We start from the raw sequence: 23080 nt of genomic DNA on the forward strand, positions 1-23080 counted from the left end.
ATTTTAATGCAGAGACAAACTGAGAGATAATTAGGTTATTCACTACTTTTCTCATTTATATTTTGTCCTACACTATTAGAAAATATTTTTTGAAAGAAATTATATTTTATTTAACTGTATTTTCCTTTTGATTTACTAAAATGAAAGCTATATACTGCTTGACAGAGAACCACTCACATACCTAATATTATTTCAGTTAATTTATAACCATACTAAGGTATGTTTCTATATTTTTATTCCTAAATATGAAAGTGTGTTTTTAATTTTTCAGCATCCAGTTCCTATTATTTCTATGGAGATTTCATCAAAGAGAGTAAGTTTTATAGGTGTCTCTGTGTGTGCATTCTATGTATCAGATAAAGTCGAAAGATAGAAATCTTAGGTAGGTGTTCTTATATGTTAACAAGTTACAGCTTTATTCTGACAGAAATACATAGTGATTTACAGATAGGTAATAGATTTCTTCATATTCTGTTTCTAGAAAAATAGACAAGAATAGATTTACCTGTACAACCATAATAGAACATTATTCCATGTTTTTTTTTTGGCTAATATTTTTGCAAAAAATCATAGTAATGATAATACAAGGGAGTGTACAATGAAAAATAAACCTCCTTTCCACTTTACTGGAACAAGTTTCTGGTGTAACTTTGAGAGTAGCTGTTACATATATTGCCTCATTTATTTATAAGTAACCTTTTATGTTAAAGCAGATAGGGACATATGAGGTTATTGTTCTGCTACTTATACTTTTTACTTACTAACATATCTTACAGTTTATTCCACATCATTCTATGTATATATCTGTGTCACTTTTCTAAATGTTATATGTCAATATGCACTGTTGGTGGGAATGTAAATTGGTGCAGCCACTGTGAAAAACAGTATAAGGTTACTCAAAAAATTAAAAATAGAACTGCCATATGATCTAGCAGTTCTACTTCTGGGTATCTATCCAAAGGAAACAAAAGCACTAATTTATAAAGATACATACACCCCCATGTTCATTTAAGGTTTATTTATAATAGCCAAGACATGGAGATGAACTAAGCATCCATCTATGAATGACTGGATAAATAAATTGTACACATACACATGTACATACACACACACACAATGGAGTGTTAGCCATAAAAAAGGAAATTCTGCCATTTGCAGTAACATGAAAGGATTTTGCAGGCATTGTGCCAAGTGAAGTATGTCCAAGAAAGACAAATACCATATAATGTCATTTATATGTAAACTATTCAAAACCAACAACAAAACAGGCTCATAGATACAGAGAACAGATCTGTGGTTGCCAGAGGCAGGGGCTAGGTGAAATGAGTGTAGGTTATTAAACTGTATAAGCTTTTAGTTATAAAATAGGTAAGTCCTGGTGATGTAATGTACAGCATGATGATTATAGTTAACAATACTGTTTTATGTATTTGAAAGCTGCTAAGAGAGTAGATCTTGGAAGTTTTCATCACAAAAATATTTATAGATGTGTAGTGTGAGATGAGGGAGATTAACTAGAATGATGGTGACCATTTCACAATATATACAACTATCAAATAATTATGTTGTACAGCTAAGACTAATACAATGTTATATGTCAATTGTCTCCATTAAAAATGCAAAAAAATACCTTTTCACTCTCCTTTTGGACAATCCTGTAGACTTTTTAAAAAGATCTACAATGTTAGATGACAAAAGAGTCTTTCTGCTTTGATAATGAATGAAAGTATAGTCAACTTAAGATTTTTGTCAGCTTCACTCTAGCACTTTTGACCTTCCGGCATACAAGTCTGTAAAAGTATTTCAGATCTTGGAGAAAACCAAAGTGTTAGTGTTCCATCATCAGGCCTGAGTAACTGTAGGTATTTAAATGAATATTCACAGAAATGATTACATAGGAATGTGAAAATGTAAGTGTAAGGACTCAATGAGAATTCTGTCCATTTCTGCTAGTGGCCTCTCTCTCTTCCTTGATGTCTACAGCAACAGCTCTATGTTGGGTCTGCTTCTGCTGTGGCCCAAGTCCGATTCCACCAGTGTGACATGTATGGAAGTGCTTGTGCAGACTGCTGCCTGGCCCGAGACCCTTACTGCGCCTGGGATGGCATCTCCTGCTCTCGGTATTACCCAACAGGCACACATGCGAAACGGTGAGACTGTTCTTCCATGGAAACTTTCCCTTATTTAGAAAAAAACTAATACTGTTTTTTTTGGTCACTTTCTTTCTGTACTCATTCCATGAAAATAACCTGCTTTTTTTTTCAAGTGATTTTCCATTTATTCTAAAGTAACTTGGTTTTTTGTTTTTATATTGGAGTATAGGTGATTTAACAAAGTTGTGTTTGTTTTAGGTGTACAGCAACTTGATTCAGGTATTCATAGATATATCCCTTCTTTTTCAGATTCTTTTCCCATAGAGGTTATTACAGAGTATTGAGTAGAATTCCCTGTGTTATAGAGTAGGTCTTTGTTGATTATTTTATATATAGTGGTATGTATATGTTAATCACAAACTCTTAATCATCAGAGTCTTAATGATATAAACTTTGAAAACTTCACTTTTTCTGAAAAATAACTTCCATTGACTATTGTGTAGATACAGGCTGAGCTTGCTTTCTGGGGTTTTATTTTTCTTCCATGTTTGAATCAACTCTTTTCCCTCCTGAAACTTTTGCTGCGAGACATGAAACCAATTTAGATAAACTTAAAATGTGGAAATAGCAAGTAAACCCACACATGAGGATTTCAAAGACTTAAAAGGAAAATAAATAAATTCTAAAATACATCCTGCATTTGCCCCATGTTCTTCTGACCAGCTGGTTTTCATTTATTTCATTTTGAAAGTGAATATTTTAACTCCTAGGCAAATACATGACCTGTGTAATTAATGAAATGTGTGATTTAATTCAACACAAATGAAAGGTACTTAAAGACCTCCAAACTCTAATATCTAGAATTCAGTGGGGTCATTGCCACTAGTTAGAGAAGGTAAATCCTAGAATTCTTTGAACAGATCTTATGGTACAGAAAGTATTTTGGAGAATAAGAATCTTTCTTAACTCAAGTGATAAAAAATCATGCATTCTTTGGGGGAAAAATAAAGGAAAATATTTTTATTATAGAATAAGCACTTACCTTCTTCTCTTGATAAAGTAGCTAAAGATAATATAAAGCAAAGATATAAAACCATATACAGTTTCCCTGCTGAAAGCAACTTTTATCAATTTCATTTACTATTGATCTTTTACTTTGGGCTAACTTTATACCTGTTTTCAAAATCTAATTTAATCTAATTTAATATAATTGTTATTTTTATAGATTCACACAAATAGTAGAATCTCATTTTAAAAAATTAGTCACTAATTCAAACTTTTATTAATTTAACCTTACCTAAATTAACATTCCAATGAGTAAATAAAGGATATATTAAGGAGATAGTAAAAAGATGTTTTGAGAGGCCATTTATGAGCTAAATAATGTATCAACTGTATTGAAAACTGAGTGAGTCAGTTGATTTTCTATCCATGTTTATTGATATTGAACGTCAATTCTTGAAGAATACAGCTGTGTTACTAATTGAAAATATTATTTTATGCTTTATTCACTCATTCAGTCTATTTTTATACTATGTTTGAGGGGTAGGAGGAAACAATCCCAGCCCCCTGTCCATAGGAAAATAGAACCAAAAGTGAAGAATAGAATTGTAAATAAGAGTGATAGCTCACCACTGAGCACTTACTATGTATAAGGCCCCAGACTAAGTGCAATACACATAACACAGTATTTGATTCTCAGAATAATTCAACATTTGAGTTCAATCTTGAAGGCAAGGATATAAGGAGATTCCAGTTAAAAAGAATTAATTGTTTCTACAGAGGCATAGAAAAATGCTCTGAGAGAACCATGTATTTCTGTAGGTTAGATTTGATGTAGTAGAATCTAAGGACAGAAAGGTAATTATACCAAAAATAATAACATTAATTATCCTAATGCTTTGAGCAGCAACAAAAATATTTATAAGCCTTGCATCAAATACTTAATGAATAACAAGCTTTTTATTAGGCATGCAGCATTTATGATGAATTTAACTAAGAAGTTTCTGTAGCTAAGTATTTCCTGGTAAATGGTGCCGCTTGTAAAAGTGTATATTCATAGGTTTGTTTTATGGTGTTTTATAGGGTGGACAAAAGAGTTCTTTAGGGAAATTAAATGAATGGGCAAAATCATAGACAGGAAGTAGTGAGATGGTGGAATCAGGAGCCATGCTCATGAATGAATTAGTTCAGTTCAGTGACATGAAATGCAGATCTTTCAGTAGTGTCAGATTCTTTGAAACCATCACCCACCCCTGGAGGAGAACGTTTTGGATAAGTTCCAGCACATAAAGTTTGCTTTTATAGCAGATCATTTTTGCTTCAGACCTGACTAGCAGTAGAAATTGAAAACTGGTCATTAAAATAAGTACTCTTCTGTTCACAAAGTGAAAATGAGTCAACAGAGGAAAAGCATCAATTCACACTCCAAACCACTTGTTTAAAATAGTCTTCCAAAGTACACTATAATTTATAGAGCTAGGTCTTTTTCTTCCCCTTGCTCTTGTATTTTTTCTTGTTTCCAGCATTCTCTTGAAAAGTTTCCAAGAGGTAAGAGATATAAGAAAAATACGTGACTTTGAGAGCTTAGCCTTTCTAATATTCCTGATCCTAATACCTTCTGTTTTAAATACTGAAATAAAGGACAGCTATACTAGGATAGTAGAAACTGAACTGAAGTCTTGTTGGAGAATGTGATATCTATGTTTTTAAATGCATATTTCCAATGATTTTAAACAAAATTTTTGCACACTTACCCACAGTGCTTACCTAGAATTAGCTGGTTGTAATTCCTTTTTTCCTCACATTACTTGCTTAATAAATGTGATACAATATCCTTGCTGCAACATGCAAACTATTTCCCATTTCATTAATTTATTCCTGTTTCATTATGCACTATTGCTCAGCAGACCTGAGATTCCCAATATCAAAGCAACACTCAGTGAAGTGAGGAATCAATAACAGCCATTTAAATGTCCTCCAGAGCTTCTATCAGTTGCATAATAGAAGTACACACTAGCATAAAACAATATAGAAGCATAAAACCGTTAAATTTTGCTCCCCTTTTGTCAGTTTCTATTTTCAGTTTAGCTCTATAGAATGATTCATATGGCAGTTTTAATCTTAACTTCATAAAATCTCAGATCTTTGAGTAAGGTTTTCTGATCAACAGTCTGCTTCTTTTAAATAGACTTTAAAAATTGCTTTTGCACTCAGACCATTACCCTAAAAATTGCCTGGAAATATTCATCTGTCCTAGCATTCAATATAAGGAAACACTCAAAAGATTAAGTATTGAGTTCTTAACTAAGATCTGAACTCATTTATGAGAAAGCACTCCATTTCTTGATAGCATTCCAATATCACTATTTGGTGGCCATTAGGAAAACCTAGAATGAAAAAAAAAAAAAAAAAAGAGACTGGAAATTAAGTGTCAGTTAGCCCAGCTTCCTTTACAAAAGAGGACGCACCGAACCAGGAAAGACCAGGGATGTGTATAAGATCGTGCAGAATTTGAGTAGTGACATTGGGATTTGAACCTGGTTCCCTTTTCCAAATTTGACCATTGCATATGGTAAAAGCATCTCTTTGTCACTTGGGAAGTTTCACCATCTTGTTCTGGGATAAAAGTTCCAGGCTGCCTTCTGGTTTCCCCTCAGTGTTGAAGAAATGCCATGATTAGAGAAGCAAGTGGTATTTTCTAGCTTTATGTAATATTTCTGTTTCCATCTTAAACTTGTTAATATGCTGAAGATCTTAACTGTAGCATTCCAATACTAATAAGGATAAATTCCATTATTTAATTCCTGAGAAAGATGCCTACAAATTGGGAACATGGTATATATTCTAGAGGACTTCCTTGATGGTTCATTGGTAAAGAATATGCCTGACAATGTGTAGGAGACATCTTCCCTGGGTTGGGAAGATCCCTTGAAGAAGGAAATGAATACTTCAGTATTCTTGCCTGGGAAATCCCATTCAGAGGAGCCTGTATGGCTACAGTCCAGGGGGTTGCAAAGAGCTGGACACGACTTAGCAACTAAATAGCAACAAGAACAACATATATTCTGGAATTCTTTCTCCATGGATAAAGACTATTATTATTGGTCAATCATATGTCTAATCAACCAGAAAATATGAAAATATACTGGAAGTATATTTACCTGTTAGAGGCAAATTAAGGAAAAGTACATGTAAGACATTCTGTTAAATATGTAATGTACCATCACATTTTATAGAGGCATATACTTTTTACATTTTATAACTGAATGAAAGAGTAAATAGAGTATATTATCAGTTTATTTTTATTAATAATCACATTGATCATGATTCCTGTAGAGCAAAATATTTGGATCCAAATAGCTTTACATAATGCACTTAAATATATATGGGAATTTTATCCATTTTTACTCAAATAGGTAATCTGCCTCAAGTCTCACTGTCTTTATCTGCACATAGCCTTTACCACCCAAGATATTTATTTAAAACCAGAAGACTTCCCTGTTGAACTAAATTCCCAATGAAATGTAAAGAGAACTTTTTTAGATTATTGTTTCAGTATCCATAATTCAAACTCATGTGACCATTTAAAAAACAGTTTTATATAGCTCTTAAAATTGAATAACATTCAGTGGAAACATGGAAAACTATGAAACTTGGATTTTATCCTTGTTTTGTATGACTGATCAATTTTTTCAGTAGCAGAATACTACTTGAAAATTTAATGAGTTTGGCAATATTTTAAAGTCTGGAAAATTGAAATCTGAACATCTCCTAAATGCGTTTACTTTCTTTCAGGCGGTTCCGCAGACAAGATGTTCGGCACGGGAATGCAGCTCAGCAGTGCTTTGGACAGCAGTTTGTCGGTAATCCATAGAAAATCAGTTGCCATGGGTATTTAGAGTGGGCACTGAAGATAAAATACAAACCTCTTTCAAAGCGTCCTTGTTTTATTTGTGATTGATATATACTAGAACAATGTTCCTGAGAGTATTCTGTATAGTTAAAATTTATGGATTATACATTTTCTTAGTTTGGAAAAATTTTTATATAGCTGCAAGCATTATTGTTAGACCTCAAAAAAAGGACACTTACAACAGAAGTGTTGTATACTTTAGGTGGCAGATGCCACAGTAACTTGCAGGATTTATCTCACCAGCTCAACCCTAGGAATATCTTCACTGTGTTTTTATAACAATTTTATCAAGAGTGATCTAACTTGAATCAGGTTAGCTAGTGAGCTTTGGATCAAAGAAAGTGAAGTATTTTGACTCTTTCACTAGAATAAAGTAAGCCCAGAACTGGGGTTGGTGGTCCAGACATGCATTTCTGATGAAAGGTAGTGGGTGGCTCAATGTGTAAAGGAAGAGAAAATGTCAGCTTTAGGCAAAGGTAAGGAAGTCAAACAAGACAGAAAACCACTGAACTGTCTCTTCACACTGTGATGATAGTTGGTGAGTAGACTGTGCTCCTGATGATTGAGAAACCAGAGCTGCTTATACACAGGTCCAGAGATTGTGGTCCAGGATCAGTTTGCTAATCCCCAGACTGGCTGGGGATTTGGTGCAAAATGTAAGCCTCTGAGAATATTGGTTAGAGAAAGGTGAGATTCTAATTTTAGAGAAACCCAGGGATCTGTTTTGAAAGCGTGAAGGACTCAGACGTAGGAAAAAAGCCTGGAATCTAGTATTGAATGTGATCTTGGTTAAAACAACTAAAAATAAATCCACTGGCTTTGATTCTTCACTGCAGTTAGGTATACTTTATATGCATTTTGGGTTTCAGGTTCAAAGAGAGCCTTTCTGGGCCAAAGTGCACATTACAATCAAGTAGCTCTGGTTCACAAAGTCTTTGGTTCAGTTTCACGTGTTTTTCTTCCCATAGTATCTGGATAAGGGCAATCCATTGTCAAGCTATCACTCACACTTGTGTTTATATAGAGCCATATCTCCTAGATTTCTGCTTTCTGTTTCTGTGTGTAGCCTTGAGTTTGAGTCCTATGTAATGTTTGATTTTTGGTCCTCACCTTCTCTTGCCTACTTTATCAATGGCCGTTGTCAGTGATTTCCTATTAATTTAACACTGATATACCTTCTAACTGTTCTGACCCATCTTTTGTAATCAAACTCCTAGTTACTTCTTTCTCATTCCATAGTCTGCTGTGCCTTTTTATTGTCTAGATTTTAGTATGCCACTCTTTCTAAATAACTCATGTATATGACCTTGTATAGATATTAGCAGTAAGCAATAAAACCTATTCACTTTGTTATAGGGATCTGAATAAGGAATCATTTAAAAATATTATTTACCAGTAAAATAAAATTCTCAAGGCTGATGTTAACATTTATGTTACAGGGGATGCTTTGGATAAAACTGAAGAGAGATTGGCCTATGGCATAGAGAATAACAGTACTTTGCTGGAATGTACTCCACGATCTTTACAAGCAAAAGTTATCTGGTTTGTACAGAAAGGACGTGATGCAAGAAAAGAGGAGGTAATTCATAGCTGCACATTCACACAATAGTGACTTGCGTATAGCGCATGATTAGTAAATTGATTATGATTTATTTGAGTACTTAAAGCCTGTTGTACTGTACCTGCTTTTTTATTATGTGTGGTTTAAATTCATATAAATATATATGTGTATCAGTATAGGTGTATATATGTGTGTGTATGTGCGTGTTTGCTAAGTTGCTTCATTCATGTCTGACACTTTGCGACCCTATGGACTGTAGCCTGCCAGGCTACTCTGTCCATGGGGATTCTCCAAGCAAGAATACTGGAGTAGGTTGCCATTTCTTCCTCCAGGGTATCTTCCCGACCCAGGGATCGAACCCATTTCCCTTACGTCTACCTGCAGTGGCAGATGGGTTCTTTACCACTGGCACCACCTGGGAAGCCCATATGTATCTATATAAAGATTCTAAAATACATATACACATAAATTATTATATAAGTCATGTCCAACTCTTTGCGACCCCGTGGACTGTAGCCCACCAGGCTCCTCTGTCCATGGGATTCTCCAGGCAAGAATACTGGAGTGGGTTGCCACTTCCTTCTCCAGGGGATCTTCCCAACCCAGGGATCGAACCCAGGGCTCCTGCATTGCAGGCAGACGCTTTAACCTCTGAGCCACCAGGGAAGCCCTCACATATGTATTTATATACATATAAAAACAAATGTTGTATGTATGTATGTATAAAATTTGGAACCTAGACTTAGATTTTTTTACTGAGGAAGTGCTCATTGTGTCATGATTTTAGTGTCGTTCTGTCAAAATGATGTCTCAAATCGTATTGCCCAAGGCAGTGTTTTAGAAAAATATCAAAGTTAAATACTGTTATTACATATATCTTAGACATATGGATAAGAGAATGAAAATAACAGCAGCAACATTAAAGCAGTTGATATAGTTATTAAGTCACACGTGAGACATCTACTATGAGGTTCCAATGTTGCCTACTGGGAACATCAACAGAAAAGATATAAGTTATTTTGTCCTTCTAAGCAGGTTTGGTAGTGGAAATTATATTTATTATAGGTGTCTAGATATTGAGAAATGAACAAATGGCACTGCTTTTGTAGATGGAAGAAATGTTGTTGTTCAGTCACTCAGACATGTCCAGCTCTTTGTGACCCCATGGATTGCAGCACAGCAGTCCTCCCTGTCCCTCACCGTATCCTGGAGCTTGCTCAAACTCATGTCCATTGAGTCAGTAATGCCATCTGACCATCTCATCCTCTGTTGCTGTGTTCTCCTTCTGCCTTCAATTTTTCCCAGCATCAGGGTCTTTTCTAGTGAGATGGATCTTGGCATCAGGTGGCCCAAGTATTGGTGTTTCAGCTTTAGCATCAGTCCTTCCAATGAATATTCAGGACTGATTTCCATTAGGATTGACTGTTTGATCTCCTTGCAGTCCAAGGAACTCTCAAGAGTCTTCTCCAACACAATAGTTCAAAAGCATCAGTTCTTTGGCACTCAGCCTTCTTTATGGTCCAACTCTCACGTCCATACATGACTAATGGAAAAACCATAGCTGTGACTATTTGGACCTTTGTTGGCAAAATAATGTTTCTGCATATTAATAATCTGTTTAGGTTTGTCAAAGCTTTTCTTCCAAGGAGCAAGTATCTTTTAATTTCATGACTGCAGTCACCATCTGCAGTAATTTTGGAGCCCAAGAAAATAAAATCTGTCACTGTTTCCATTGTTTCCAATTCTATTTGTCATGAAGTGATTGGACTGGATGCCATGATCTTAGTTTCTGAATGTTGAGTTTAAACCAGCTTTTTCACTCTCCTCTTTCACCTTCATCAAGAGGCTCTTTAGTTCCTCTCTGTTTTCTGCATTAAGGGTGATGTCATCTGCATATCTGAGGTTATTGATATTTCTCCCAGCAATCTTGATTCTAGCTTGTGCTTCATCCAGCACACCATTTTGCATGATTTACTGTGTATATGGTTAAATAAACAGGGTGACACTATTCAGCCTTGATGTACTCCTTTCCCAAATTTGAACCAGTCTGTTGTTCATGTTTGGTTCTAACTATTGCTTATTGACCTGCATACAGGTTTCTCAGGAGGCAGGTCAGGTGGTCTGGTATTCCCATCTCTCGAAGAATTTTCCAGAGTTTGTTGTGATCCACACAGTCAAAGGCTTTAACATAGTCAATGAAACAGAAATAGACGTATTTCTGGAATTCCTTTGCTTTTTCGATGATACAGTGGATGTTAGCTCTGCCTTTTCTAAATCCACCTTGAACATCTATAAGTTCTCAGTTCAAGTATTATTGAAGCCTGGCTTGGAGAATTTTAAGCATTACTTTGCTAGCATGTGAGATGATTGCAGTTGTGCGGTAGTTTGAACATTTTTTGGCATTGCCTTTCTTTGGGATTGGAATGAAAACTGACCTTTTTCAATCCTTTGGTCACTGATGAGCTTTCCAAATTTGCTGGCATATTGAGTGAAGCACTTTCACACCATCATCTTTTAGGACTTGAAATAGCTCAGCTGTTTCAGAATTCCATCACGTACATGAGCTTCTTTCATGGTGATGGTTCCTAAGACCCACTTGACTTCACACTCCAGGATATCTGGCTCTAGGTGAATGATCACACCCTGGTGGTTATCTGGGTCATTAAGATCTTTTTTGTGTAGTTCTTCTGTGTATTCTTGCCACCTCTTCTTAATACCTTCTGTTAGGTCCATACTATTTCTGTCCTTTATTGTGCACATCTTTGCATGAAATGTTCCCTTGTAATCTCTAATTTTCTTGAAGAGATTTCTAGTCTTTCCCATTCTATTGTTTCCCTGTATTTCTTTGCATTGATAACTTAGGAAGGCTTTCTTATCTCTCTGCTATTCTTTGGAACTCTGCGTTCAGATGGATATATTTCTCCTTTTCTCCTTTGCCTTTCATTTTTCTTCTTTTCTCAGCTGTCTTTAAAACACACATACAGAACAGTCTGGAGGCAGTCACTGGACAGATGAATATAGGTCTAGGTTGCTGGTTGTATGTAGGAAAAGGTCTAGCTAGGGTGTGAAGCAGATAAATCTTAGATAAGACAGATAAACATTGTTGATGTTGATGTGGTCTTTGAACTCAATTTTAACAAAAAAAAAGGTATTTAAAAGCAGAAAGTAGAAGACAATTTGGTTATATTAAAGGGAGATAGATCTTGGTGAATATTGAAGAAATGGTCCTTAGTAAAGAGGTTACAAATTAAAATGTGTTAAGAAATTTTAGAGACCTGCCTTAGGACACAGAGGACAGCTGATAGGTACTCATCAGATAGTGAATCCAAGAAGTGTCCACCTCGTTTGATAATGAAAACCAAACATTTGTCATTGGAAGTGTAAATGGCTGATTCTATGTATAGAGCACAAAGACATTTTTTGCCACTTTCCCCCCTAGCCTGTTGTGAAACTTAAAAACATGTTTTTTGTTTAGTATCAGTCAGTGCATTCTGGGAGATGACTAAATGTGTAATCTGGGCTAGCTATTAGAGAAGGAGCTTCAACATAACATAGGCTACTTAGAGATAACATAGAAAGGCAATCAGGAGAGGAGAATTCTCCTGAATTTTTCATGACATTGTAAGAATAAACACGTGTCCAAAAATGATACAGCATATTGCAGTGGAATAAATTATTAATGTAGTGCTAAAGTGTTTTCCATTCCATATATCTGTTATAAAACTGGCTTTTGAGTTTTGTCATGACTCACTTGGCAGGAGCAGGACTGGGAATATTCTGTTGTTCCTCCAGTTGAATGACTTCAATTCTTTCATCAGTAGTTTTATTCACTCAGTATGTTCTGTTTTGAATTTTGAACTCATTGTAATCTACCTCATTTGGAAATCTTTACCAAGTCGTTTTGACATGCTGTATCCAGCAGTGTTCAATTTTAAGTTTCTTTCTCAGACTGTTAATATAATGTACTTCTTTCCCCAAAATTTTGGTCCCTATTTTCAACTAAATCCAAATTTCCCTAATGTATTTACTGATATTTGAAATTTTGAGTTTACTCTATGTATTATGGGCTTCCCTGGTGGCTCAGACAGTAAAGAATTTGCCTGCAATGTGGGAGAACTTAAGCTTAATCCCTGGGTCAGGAATATCCCCTGGAGAAGGGAATGGCTACCCACTCCACTATTCTTGCCTGGAGAATCTCATGGACAGAGGAGCCTGGTGGGCTCCAGTTCATGGGGTTGCAAAGAGTCGGATATGACTAAGTAACTAACACTTTCACGATGCATTATAAGTTGTATTATAATCAGATAGTGCTTGCTTTCTATAGATACAGTGATATATATTGATTTATTCATAATCTGAAACAAAACACACAGTTGCTAACTTCATCAAAAGCTAAGTGTGCATGTTGTGTACACAAAGCAAACTGACCCTATGTGTGTATTCTTTCAGTTGTTTAGAGTCCGTTTATAGTTGTTTTAGAGTTTAGAGTTTGAACACTTTTTCATTTATTGTAGTTACTATAAAACATATAAGGTCAATTTATCATTAAATCTTGACCATTGTAAAGGATGTTTAAGGTCACCTAGTCCAGTTCTTACCTCATGTGGGAATACTTTTTAGAATATCCTTGACAGTGGCCAACAAGGCTCATCCTTGATAATGCAAACCATAGTCAGACCATAGCCTTTGTAAAATTTTTGATGTCATGTCCTTCTATTGAACTGAAATTTTTGAGTCTGGAATCTGCTTATGAGTCTACTCTCAACCCTCTTAAGTGGTCCAGAAACCACATATTCAGGTGGATAACATTTTTGATCAAATGAATCTGTAGAAATGCTCCATAACCAGATGTCTAGGAAGAATCTAGCAGTTTAGTTATCTAGTTTACAAACTGGAATACTTCATTTCTTTCAAATACGCACTTTATAGTTTCCTGCTTCCTTAAATAACATATATGAAATGTAAACTATACATTTTATAATTCCAGAAATGTTTATGGAAAGCCTAATTTGTAAGTCCTTCATAAGGGATCATTTTCCCTTGGCTTGATGACCTGGTTAATTATGGTGTGTGTATCCATTACAATGACATTTTGGAGGAGAAAACTTCATAGAAGGGACTTGAGAGATGAAGCTGTCTTTTTTTTCATGTTTATCTACTACATATAGGAATTGGAGTCGGCACCTTGTCTTATTATTCCCATATCTCACAGCGGTACCTTAGGCATAATAATTCTCATCTTAAAAATGCAGAAACTAAAACTCAAAGAGATAGAGCTCACAAACAGAATCAACAACATGCCCAAGGTTTGAGCTCAAGTATTCCTGACTCATAAGCTGAGCTGCTTCACATTTCTTCATCAGCCAGCTAACTAGGAATTTGCCTTACGCATTTTATAAAATATACCAATTTATTCTAAAAGATGTGTTTATGGATGAGATCATTGAGATACAGAATGTTTAATCACGTTCCTAGTTACTGACACCTAGTGAAGTAGATTCACATCCAGGTCTGTTAGTTTTTTTCTGCTAAATTACACAACCTTCTGAAATCAGAATTCTAAATACAGTTTCATATGCTCTGGGATAAACATGGGGCAAATGGGAAAAAATGCATATTTTTTCCAACAATGTATAGTGGAGTATGTCACTGTAGCTTTGGTGGCAGAGGTATTATTCCCATGTTTAGATGTCTGAGAACCTGCCAATAATTTAAACAGTTCCCATTGATACCAGAAATCATTAGTATACAGTTCGTGAAAGTGAAAGTGTTACTCCCTTAGTAGTGTCTGACTCTTTGTGACCCTGTGGTCTGTCCATGGAATTCTCTGGGCACAAATACCAGAATGGGTTGCCATTCCCTTCTCCAGGGGGTCTTCCTGACCCAGGGATTGAACCTGCATCTCCGGCATTGCAGGCAGATTCTTTATTATGTGAGATACCAGGGACGCCCTATAAATGCACCTCTTTTATTGTGACTTTGTGGACTGTAGCCTGCCAGGCTCCTCTGTCCATGGAATCCTCCAAGAAAGAGGAATGAGTCATCATTCCCTTCTCCAGGGGATCTTCCCAACCCATGGATTGAACCCATGTCTCCTGCATTGCAAGCAGATTCTTTACTGTCTGAGATACAATGCACACATCAGTGCATTTCCAGTGTCAAGCTGCCTTTTCAGGATTTTACTGTATGCCGGTTGGTAGAAGAAAGATTCTCTATCAAAATGAGTGTGCTGTATCATTTGAGCCTGTGTAGATATAAAACTCAGAACTTGCGACCTCATTTCCTTGTTTTTAACTAAAATAATGCTCTATTCATTTATTTAAAATTTATTTAATGACACCTATAATGTCCTTCTTTCATGGAACTTATACTCTGGAGCACAAAGAAAGATAGTAAAAATAATTGTATGACTAAATAAGAACACTATTTAATCTGTCAGATGATGGTAAGGAGGAAAATACAAGAGAGGTTACTTGCAGAGAAGGTTGAGAAGGCCATGGTAAGAAGTTCACCAACAAGGTGACACTTAGAGATGACTTGCAAGAGGTGAGGTTGTAGGCCATGTGACAGGGTTGGATAACAGCTTTCTTGACACTGGGAAAGCACACGCAAAGGCCCTGCTTTATCAGGAGGGCCCCTGATATATCCAGAGAACCTAAGAGCAGAGGGCAGCTTGGCCGGAGGGGAAACAGCAGTAAGGAAACTAATAAACTGAGTCAAAAAGTGAGATGAAGGCCCAGCTCATGAGGGATTTGTAGATCCTTGTAAAGAGCTTTGGTTTTTGCTCTGAATTCAAAAGAAAGCCATGAGGTAGTTTTCAACAGAGCTGTGATATGATCAAAATTTGATTTTAAACAGATCACTTTGGTTGTTGTATTAAGACTATAGTATGTGGGGGTAGGGTGAAGGTGAAAGCAAGTTATCATTGAGGTAGGTAAAAGGTGAAAGCAGGTTATCATTGCACCTTTATGTTCAGTGACACAACTGTCCACATGCCCTTAACCTGCAGTGTCAAAGGGTGAGTAAGTGGCCTCTTCATACACATGATAGCAAATGCGTCACATACACTCTTTGCTGTTATTGAAAACCAGAAAGGCTATTTACCATCTCACATGGAATACTTTTTCAAACTTCTGTTCTCCTCCTTGTTTGTGTGTCTAAATTTAGTGATTTGGTTCAATAAATACTCACTCAGAGCCTACTTTTTTTTGATGAACAAATCATAGTTTTAGCCCTTTCGAAGCCTATAGTCTTATAGTGAATAAAATAATGTGAACAGATAATTATAATATATTTGTTACAGTATATTATACAATATATTTTTCCCCTGTTTGTAAATCCAGATGAAAAGAAAAATGTCTCAACTAATAGGTCAGGAGTGGAGGATGATGGACAGTTAGGAGAAAATTCAAGGCCTAGGTGACATTTGAGCCCTGTGTTAAAGGATAAGTGGAAACCAACTAGCAGGGACAGTGGCATAAGCATGTGTGCTGGAGAGGAGACAAAAAACAGTTGATATAAATCTGTGGTCGAAATGAGAACGCAAAAGTGAGTAGATCTATCAAGGGACCATTTCACTTTATCTATAAGCCAGTGAGAATGCCTTAGACAAGCTATTTAGATACATTACTCTAGAAACTAGCTTACTGGGTAGAAGGGTAAGCAGGGTGTCAAGAACGTTTAAGAAAGTGTTTCAGTAGGCAGATGAATGATTTTTGACCAAACTAAACAGTGGTAGTAAGAAGGAAGAAGACACATACTAATTTTTATGAGATAACATTGAATGTATTTGATATTTGAGGGGAAAAATAATTCACCTATTCCAGCTTTGGGTGTTTCTGTGGTTAATTGTGCAAAAACATGACTCCAAGAATATAGGGAGGAAAGGTAGAGTTCAGTTTTGGCCGTATTGAATTGGGGGCCCCTGTAAAGCTTGCAGACAGAGCTATCCTTCTGGTATATTCATGATTGGGAATATAAAGCCCAAAGAAAAGATTTGGAATGGCAGGAGATGAGTGAGAGGCCTCAGCAAAGAGGCAATGAATTCATGGAGATAATAAAACTAAGAATACTATAGCAAGCATCAGCATTTTTAAAAAATAAATAAATAAATAAAATGGCTTAATGTGTACCAGGTACTGTCCTAAGAATTTTACATATAGGTGTACTTTTAATCCTTGCAACAGTCTTATGAAGTAGTTAGTATTATTGTCCCCACTTTATATTTAAGGAAACGGAAGCACAGAGAGATTGAGTTACTTGCCTGTGAAATCAGTCTGAATTTGAGCCAGACTTTCTGGTTTCAGCTCTAGGCCCTTAGTTACAGAGCAGCTGGCCCTCCGACTGCCATAGCCTACCTTGGAGAATGAATGAATGAGAAGCATGTAAACTAAGGCTAGAAGCAAGGGGGAAACCCACATGTAAGGAAAAATTAGGAGAAGAAACAATTCTAAAAGATGAAGAGTAAAATTGTTAAGAAAAATAAGTAATGATTTTAGTTAACATTCATTTAGTGCTTATGTATCCTGTTCTGTTAAGTGCTTTATGTGTTGTAGTTTATTTAAAACTTAACATTTTTCTGTGGCAGTTAGTGTCATTCTGTGCATTACAGAGATGAGATTAAGTAACTGATGGAAAAGACACCGATGGTAAGTACCACTGGAGTGGTACAGCTTGAGGAGGAAGAGACAGTAGAGTTGGGCATGTGGTGTAATAGAACTCAGAGAAAAGACCTTGGATAAGGATGAAGTGGCAAACAGCATCCTTGGAAACATTCAGAACAATAAGCACCCAGGCTCTAGTGAGAATGTTCATTGGAATGGTTAAACCAGGAGCCATCTAGCAACAGGTTAAGTCATGGGGCTAAATGGTTTAAGCATGGGGCTGTGTGGGATTAGAAACAGCTAGTATAGTGTTCTCCACCTAAAGGTTTGGATGAGAAATCCAAGGGATCAGCAATAGGAGATGAGAGTTGAGAGAACTTTTGCCTTTTTTGGCTTGGTCATGTTTAGAGGTTGAAGGGAAGTATCCACAGAGAAGAAAATGTATATAGCTCAGTGATAAAGCAAGACGAAGAGTATGGGAGAGAGAATATCACTACAAACAAAAGTGACAGGATGGATTCTAAGAAGGAAGTGGAAAAATCCCCACTCTCTGAACTGCAGAGAAAAGAAAGTATTTTATATGTGTGGATAATTTCACTCACAAAATCCAAGTTTAGCTGTTCGATAGTCCATCGATAGTTATTTGAATCAGGTACTCATATATATATTTCTGCATATAGTTTTAATTTGGAACATATCACAAATCTTCCTTATAGGAAGAAGGTATAAAGTGTGTTTGTGTGATTGCAAAAGAAAATTTTAAAAAAGCTGTTAGAAACACCACTAAATTACCCTGAAATGATACACCCAAGTTTATGAACTCTCAGTTTCTGTAATCCCATGTATTTGTATTTACAAGCTTCCAAAATAATTTAAAAATTTTGATTCTTAGCAACATCCCAAAGGAAATCATCCATACTTGCTAAGGCATGTGGTGGTACAACTGAATTTTTTCACCATGTATTTATCTTTCTCTAAAATACATGAGCATTGTATTTTAAAACTAATAATTGAGGAAAAATTTAAGTATGCATTGGTTTTCTTAGATTTAAATATTTATTAGTCCACTGTGTAATTTTCACCTATCATGACAAAGTAAGCTATAGTTTCTTTAAGATATTCAGAAGATTAATATAACTGCTCACATTATTATGATCCTTATTTTGAATGTTGTAAGTTTGGAATATGTTATTTCCAACCTGAAAATAGAATGGTCTTTTAAACTTTGCCAGTGATTTAAAGCAGAAGTTGGCAAAGTACAACCTGGGGGCCAAATCTCAGCCTCTTTTATAAATAAAACTTTATTTGAAAACTGCCATGTTGATTTGTTTACCCAGCGTCTATGACTGGTTTCATGCTCTAGCTACAAGGTTGAGTACTTATAACAGAAACCACCTGACATATAAACACCACAATCTTTACTTTATAGAAAATTTGTTGACCTCTGAGTAGAGGTCAAAGGAAAATGTATACAAGTAAAGCCTCATTAAGTATCTGTATTTTGGATAAAAATATATTTTCATGAAAAACCAAGCCCTCATTTTATACTGAGCACTATATTTTATTGGAATGAGTTTCAGCAAAGCCAAACAAAATGAATATTTTCTTGGAATGTGTTCTTTTGGATTTTATTCTTTACTGACAAAACCAGTGTGCTTCCCAAAGACACTGTAAACAAGATGGAGTTATAGGAAGCAGGTCATAAATCCTCAGTGAGGGAATTTGGAGCAATCCCAAGATACATAAAATATTCTTCATGTCCATGCCAATGAGGTATAGCACAGGCCAGTAAACTGCTGGTCCATAAGACCGCCATCATAATTTATCCATTGGTGAGCATGGAAGGCTTATTTTCTCCTTAATCCTTTTTGATCTTTCTGTCGGAGTTTCTGTACTTAAGAGAAACCATTTTTGTGCATTTGTGTTTCCTGAAAATAAAATATCAGTTGTATGCACTGTGTAGACTGCCTAAATAATGCTCAAATGTACATGTTTTTAATAGAAAATTCAAGAGAGGATGTAAATTGACATCAAAATTCAAAAACATCAATTTGACTTCACTGTCAATTCTTCTTTATTTTTTTCCTGTGCCAGAAATTGTCACTTTTCAACTTTGGCTTCAGCCCACCTACTAAATAGGATAAATTCCTCAAAGTCATTTTAAATTTTGTTGAGAAATCTGAGGGATGATTAATCTACCAATCAGTAGTTCTTTCCAGGTAACTTAGAATTCATTGCATCTATACTAAATTTATACTGTCTCCATGGAAGCATATTTTTATTGATGAGCCATACCTTATGGAGATAGCTTCTCTTGAGAAAACAAAAGAAAGAAAAATACACAAACTACATCTTTTAAATGTTGCAATTGCATTATGTCATCAAAACTAGGAGACTTGAAGTAAAATCCTATCTTCATTCGGCTATCTTGTTTGCTGCTGCTGCTAAGTCGCTTCAGTCATGTCCGACTCTGTGCGACCCCATAGACGGCAGCCCACCAGGCTCCCCTGTCCCTGTGATTCTCCAGGCAAGAACACCGGAGTGGGTTGCCATGTCCTTCTCCAATCTTGTCTGCTAGATGACTCATTTCCTTGACTTTCACCAGTGCTAGCTAGTCCATGACAGGCATCAGTGACAGCCATAAGTTTACCTTTTCTGTCTTTATTTACATGTTTTGAAAGCATCAGATTTGTTCCATGTGAATATTATTTCTTCATTTTTCTGGTTGTCATAACATTAAAATGCATGAACTCTGCCTCATTTGAAACATCTGTTTAGCAGTTTTTACGTTTATACTTTAGTCTATTAAAAAATGTGTTCATCTTTTATAAACTAACAACTCTTTACAGGTAAATATTCAAAACATGTTTTTTAGCCTTGACAAGCGTGTTTTTATGACATAATATGCCCCATATTTTAGTTCTGGAGTAATTAGCAGTATAGCTTATTAATTTTATTTTTTCCTTTGCAATGGCAAAGACACACTTTCTTTTGTATGGTAGGAAAATATAAAGCAACTTTGTGATCTTAAGAATAGATCTAGAATAACTCTCTTCTGTTAATTTTCCGATATAATGCTAAACATCTTTGAAAATTAAACATATCTTTTAGATCTATGAAATCAGATCCATATCTCTTTTATCCTACTGAGATCAGTCTGACTCTGGACATCTGATTAAACAAAGTAGCATGACAATGCAGAAAGTAATTTTAATAGTATATTTTAGAGACATTTTTGTCTCTGAATTTTATCATACTTTCCTCTTTCCTTTGATCACTAGGAAATTTAGTTTTGAATTAATGCTCCAATTAAAGTAGCTGTTGAGTGCCTTATGCTGTACATTTTTGTGTTCAAATATTATCTTTACTTTCATCCCCTGTCCTCTTATTCCCTTAACCCTGATCATCCTGCTATTCTTATCTATAAAATTTTTCAATAAAATATTACTCTTAAACGGCTGTTTATTTTCAAGCAGTATTTGTAAAAGTGTATGATTACAGTATTCTAGAGCATGAACGGATCTTATAGACAGACCAGGATAATCGTTACAAAAAAACTGGAGTTTTTGTTTGTTTTGGTTTTTGGGTCTTATTTTTTGACTTCAGTTGCATAATTTAGTCATACTTCTTATTTTAGGGCACATTGTCATCATGAGCCCACACAAATCTCCTCTCTTGTTCAACTTTTTCTCCACTTTCATCCTTGCTTCTCCATATGCATCCACTGCAAGGACTAATAGGTCCAATATTGCATTTGTATATTGAACAGGTATATAACATTTTTAGTGTACATGAGCTGTGAAAATAAATATATTTTTTATAGCTCTTATTCTGCTTCTAATTTTTATACTCAGCACTATGTATGGTTTATCACTGTTCTATGTACGTCTCTGTTTCATTGTTTCTGACAACTGCTCATGCCGCAGCATGCATTCATTGCTTCTAATTGCTGCATTCCCCTACAAGTAGACCAAGTGTCATTAGTTCCCAGCACCACATCTTTAATGGTCATCTCTCCAGGTAACTCCTTATAAATCTGAGTGCAAATTTTTAAATTATTATCTGTCAACATCCTTCATTTTGGTAACTATTTTCAGCCTGCTTTCCAGAGTTAGCACGCCATCTACACTCTCAAAACAGTTCAGGTGGGTTCCCATTTGCCCATATCTTCACCTATATTTGGTATTTCCTAATGTTTGCCTTTCTTCTGGGTACAATGTAGTATTTTGTTTAAATTTGCATTTCTAAAATTGCTAGTAAGGTTGAACATTGACATTGCATACTTATGAAATACTTGAGTTTCTCTTTTTCTGAATTACTTATTCATAGACTTTTTCCATTCCACTTTTTACTTCCCTTTGTTGACTTTCAAGAGTTCTTTGCATCTTCTGTTTATATTATTTCATTATTGAATATAAATATTCAAGCTTCTTTGATATAGCTGATATCTTGAATACAGCATTTTTTCACAGAATGCCGTTCTTATTTATAGTAACTTTCTTCTCAGCATCTTTTTGTATTAGATGCAAGGTTTCTGCATTTGGGTCTTTAATTAATCTAAAATATAAATACAACTTTATTTGTTCTATGTACAGAGTGATAGGTTTCTCCAAATGAGTTACTAAGTAATTCATCCTATCTCTATTGGGGAATCATCTCTATCATATAACAAGTTCACACTGGAAAGTGTTTTTAATAAAAGGAAAATTTTTTGTTTATATTATTGCATATCATATATTTTCTGTAAGTCAAACAAATTTTTTTTTGTATTAAAGGCAAGTCAGATAAACAAATAAATGTATAAACTGTTGGTCTTTATCACTCGACTAAAACTGATTTCATTGTTAAATATATTCTGAACTAAGCCATTTCAAGGCCTTTGTCTATCCATTTCCTATAAAAAGTATGGAACCATATGGTTGATACACATGGAAAGCACTGCTTCTTCCTGACCAGCTACCAGATGTGTAGGTTCTTTGTTCAATTACTTCTTTTATTCAACATTATGAAACATATTGAATCAATCTTTATAGCTAACAATATTAAAACCACTTTTAGTAAGAAATTTTGTGTTTTTACAGATTTTCTATAAGAATATTTGATAAAATGATGTATTATGTACCATCTTCTTGACCAAGAAAATCTGGTCTGCAGACAGCACAGCTGAATGAAAACAATTCTGTAATCAAGATATGATTATTGAAGGTACCCATGTTAACAAAAGTGAAAAGATTAAGTCATGGAAAGACTTCAAATACAAATTTCTAAGACATTTTTAAAAAATTTTTAGGTATTTGTAGGCCATGGAAGATATATTTAACTTTCAGAGCAATTTAACCTACATAGTGTACAGTTGTCCAGACTCAAGAGTTCAAACCTCTTTTATTCCTGAATTTATGATTCACTTAACCAGGAGTGGAGACCACAATTGTGAGATAGGCACCATCTATAACATGCAAATAAATGGTGTAGGACTTTCCCATTGTAATTGTTGTGCTTCTATATTTTTGAGCCAGTCTGGACTTTATGGATACATAATGAACTGTTTTTCAAACTTGGGTTTCTGACTATGAAAGAAACGTTTGATTTTTATATCAGAATTGGAAGAAAAAACATGAAAATACTTCTTCCTTTTTTTTTTTTTTGTCTCTCTTCAACAATTTTATTTTATTTTTTTATTTTTTTTAAAATCTTTAATTCTTACATGTGTTCCCAAACATGAACCCCCCTCCCACCTCCCTCCCCATAACATCTCAGTGGGTCATCCCCATGCACCAACCCCAAGCATGCTGTATCCTGCGTCAGACATAGACTGGCGATTCAATTCTTACATTATATTATACATGATAGAATGCCATTCTCCAAAATCATTCCACCCTCTCCCTCTCCCTCTGAGTCCAAAAGTCCG

At 35.2% G+C, this 23080-nt stretch overlaps 1 protein-coding gene across 1 annotated transcript in view; it reads left to right on the forward strand.

The window, feature by feature from the left end:
• SEMA3E (semaphorin 3E) overlaps positions 1 to 23080 on the forward strand; it is a 279112-nt gene that overhangs the window by 248990 nt on the left and 7042 nt on the right. The window contains exons 13-16 of the mRNA XM_068972992.1: positions 272 to 313; positions 1984 to 2150; positions 6891 to 6958; positions 8448 to 8587. Coding sequence (XP_068829093.1) covers positions 272 to 313; positions 1984 to 2150; positions 6891 to 6958; positions 8448 to 8587 — 417 coding nt within the window. The remainder of the gene's footprint in view (positions 1 to 271; positions 314 to 1983; positions 2151 to 6890; positions 6959 to 8447; positions 8588 to 23080) is intronic.

Source organism: Capricornis sumatraensis, chromosome 5, assembly GCF_032405125.1.
Source record: "Capricornis sumatraensis isolate serow.1 chromosome 5, serow.2, whole genome shotgun sequence".
NCBI lineage: Eukaryota > Metazoa > Chordata > Mammalia > Artiodactyla > Bovidae > Capricornis > Capricornis sumatraensis.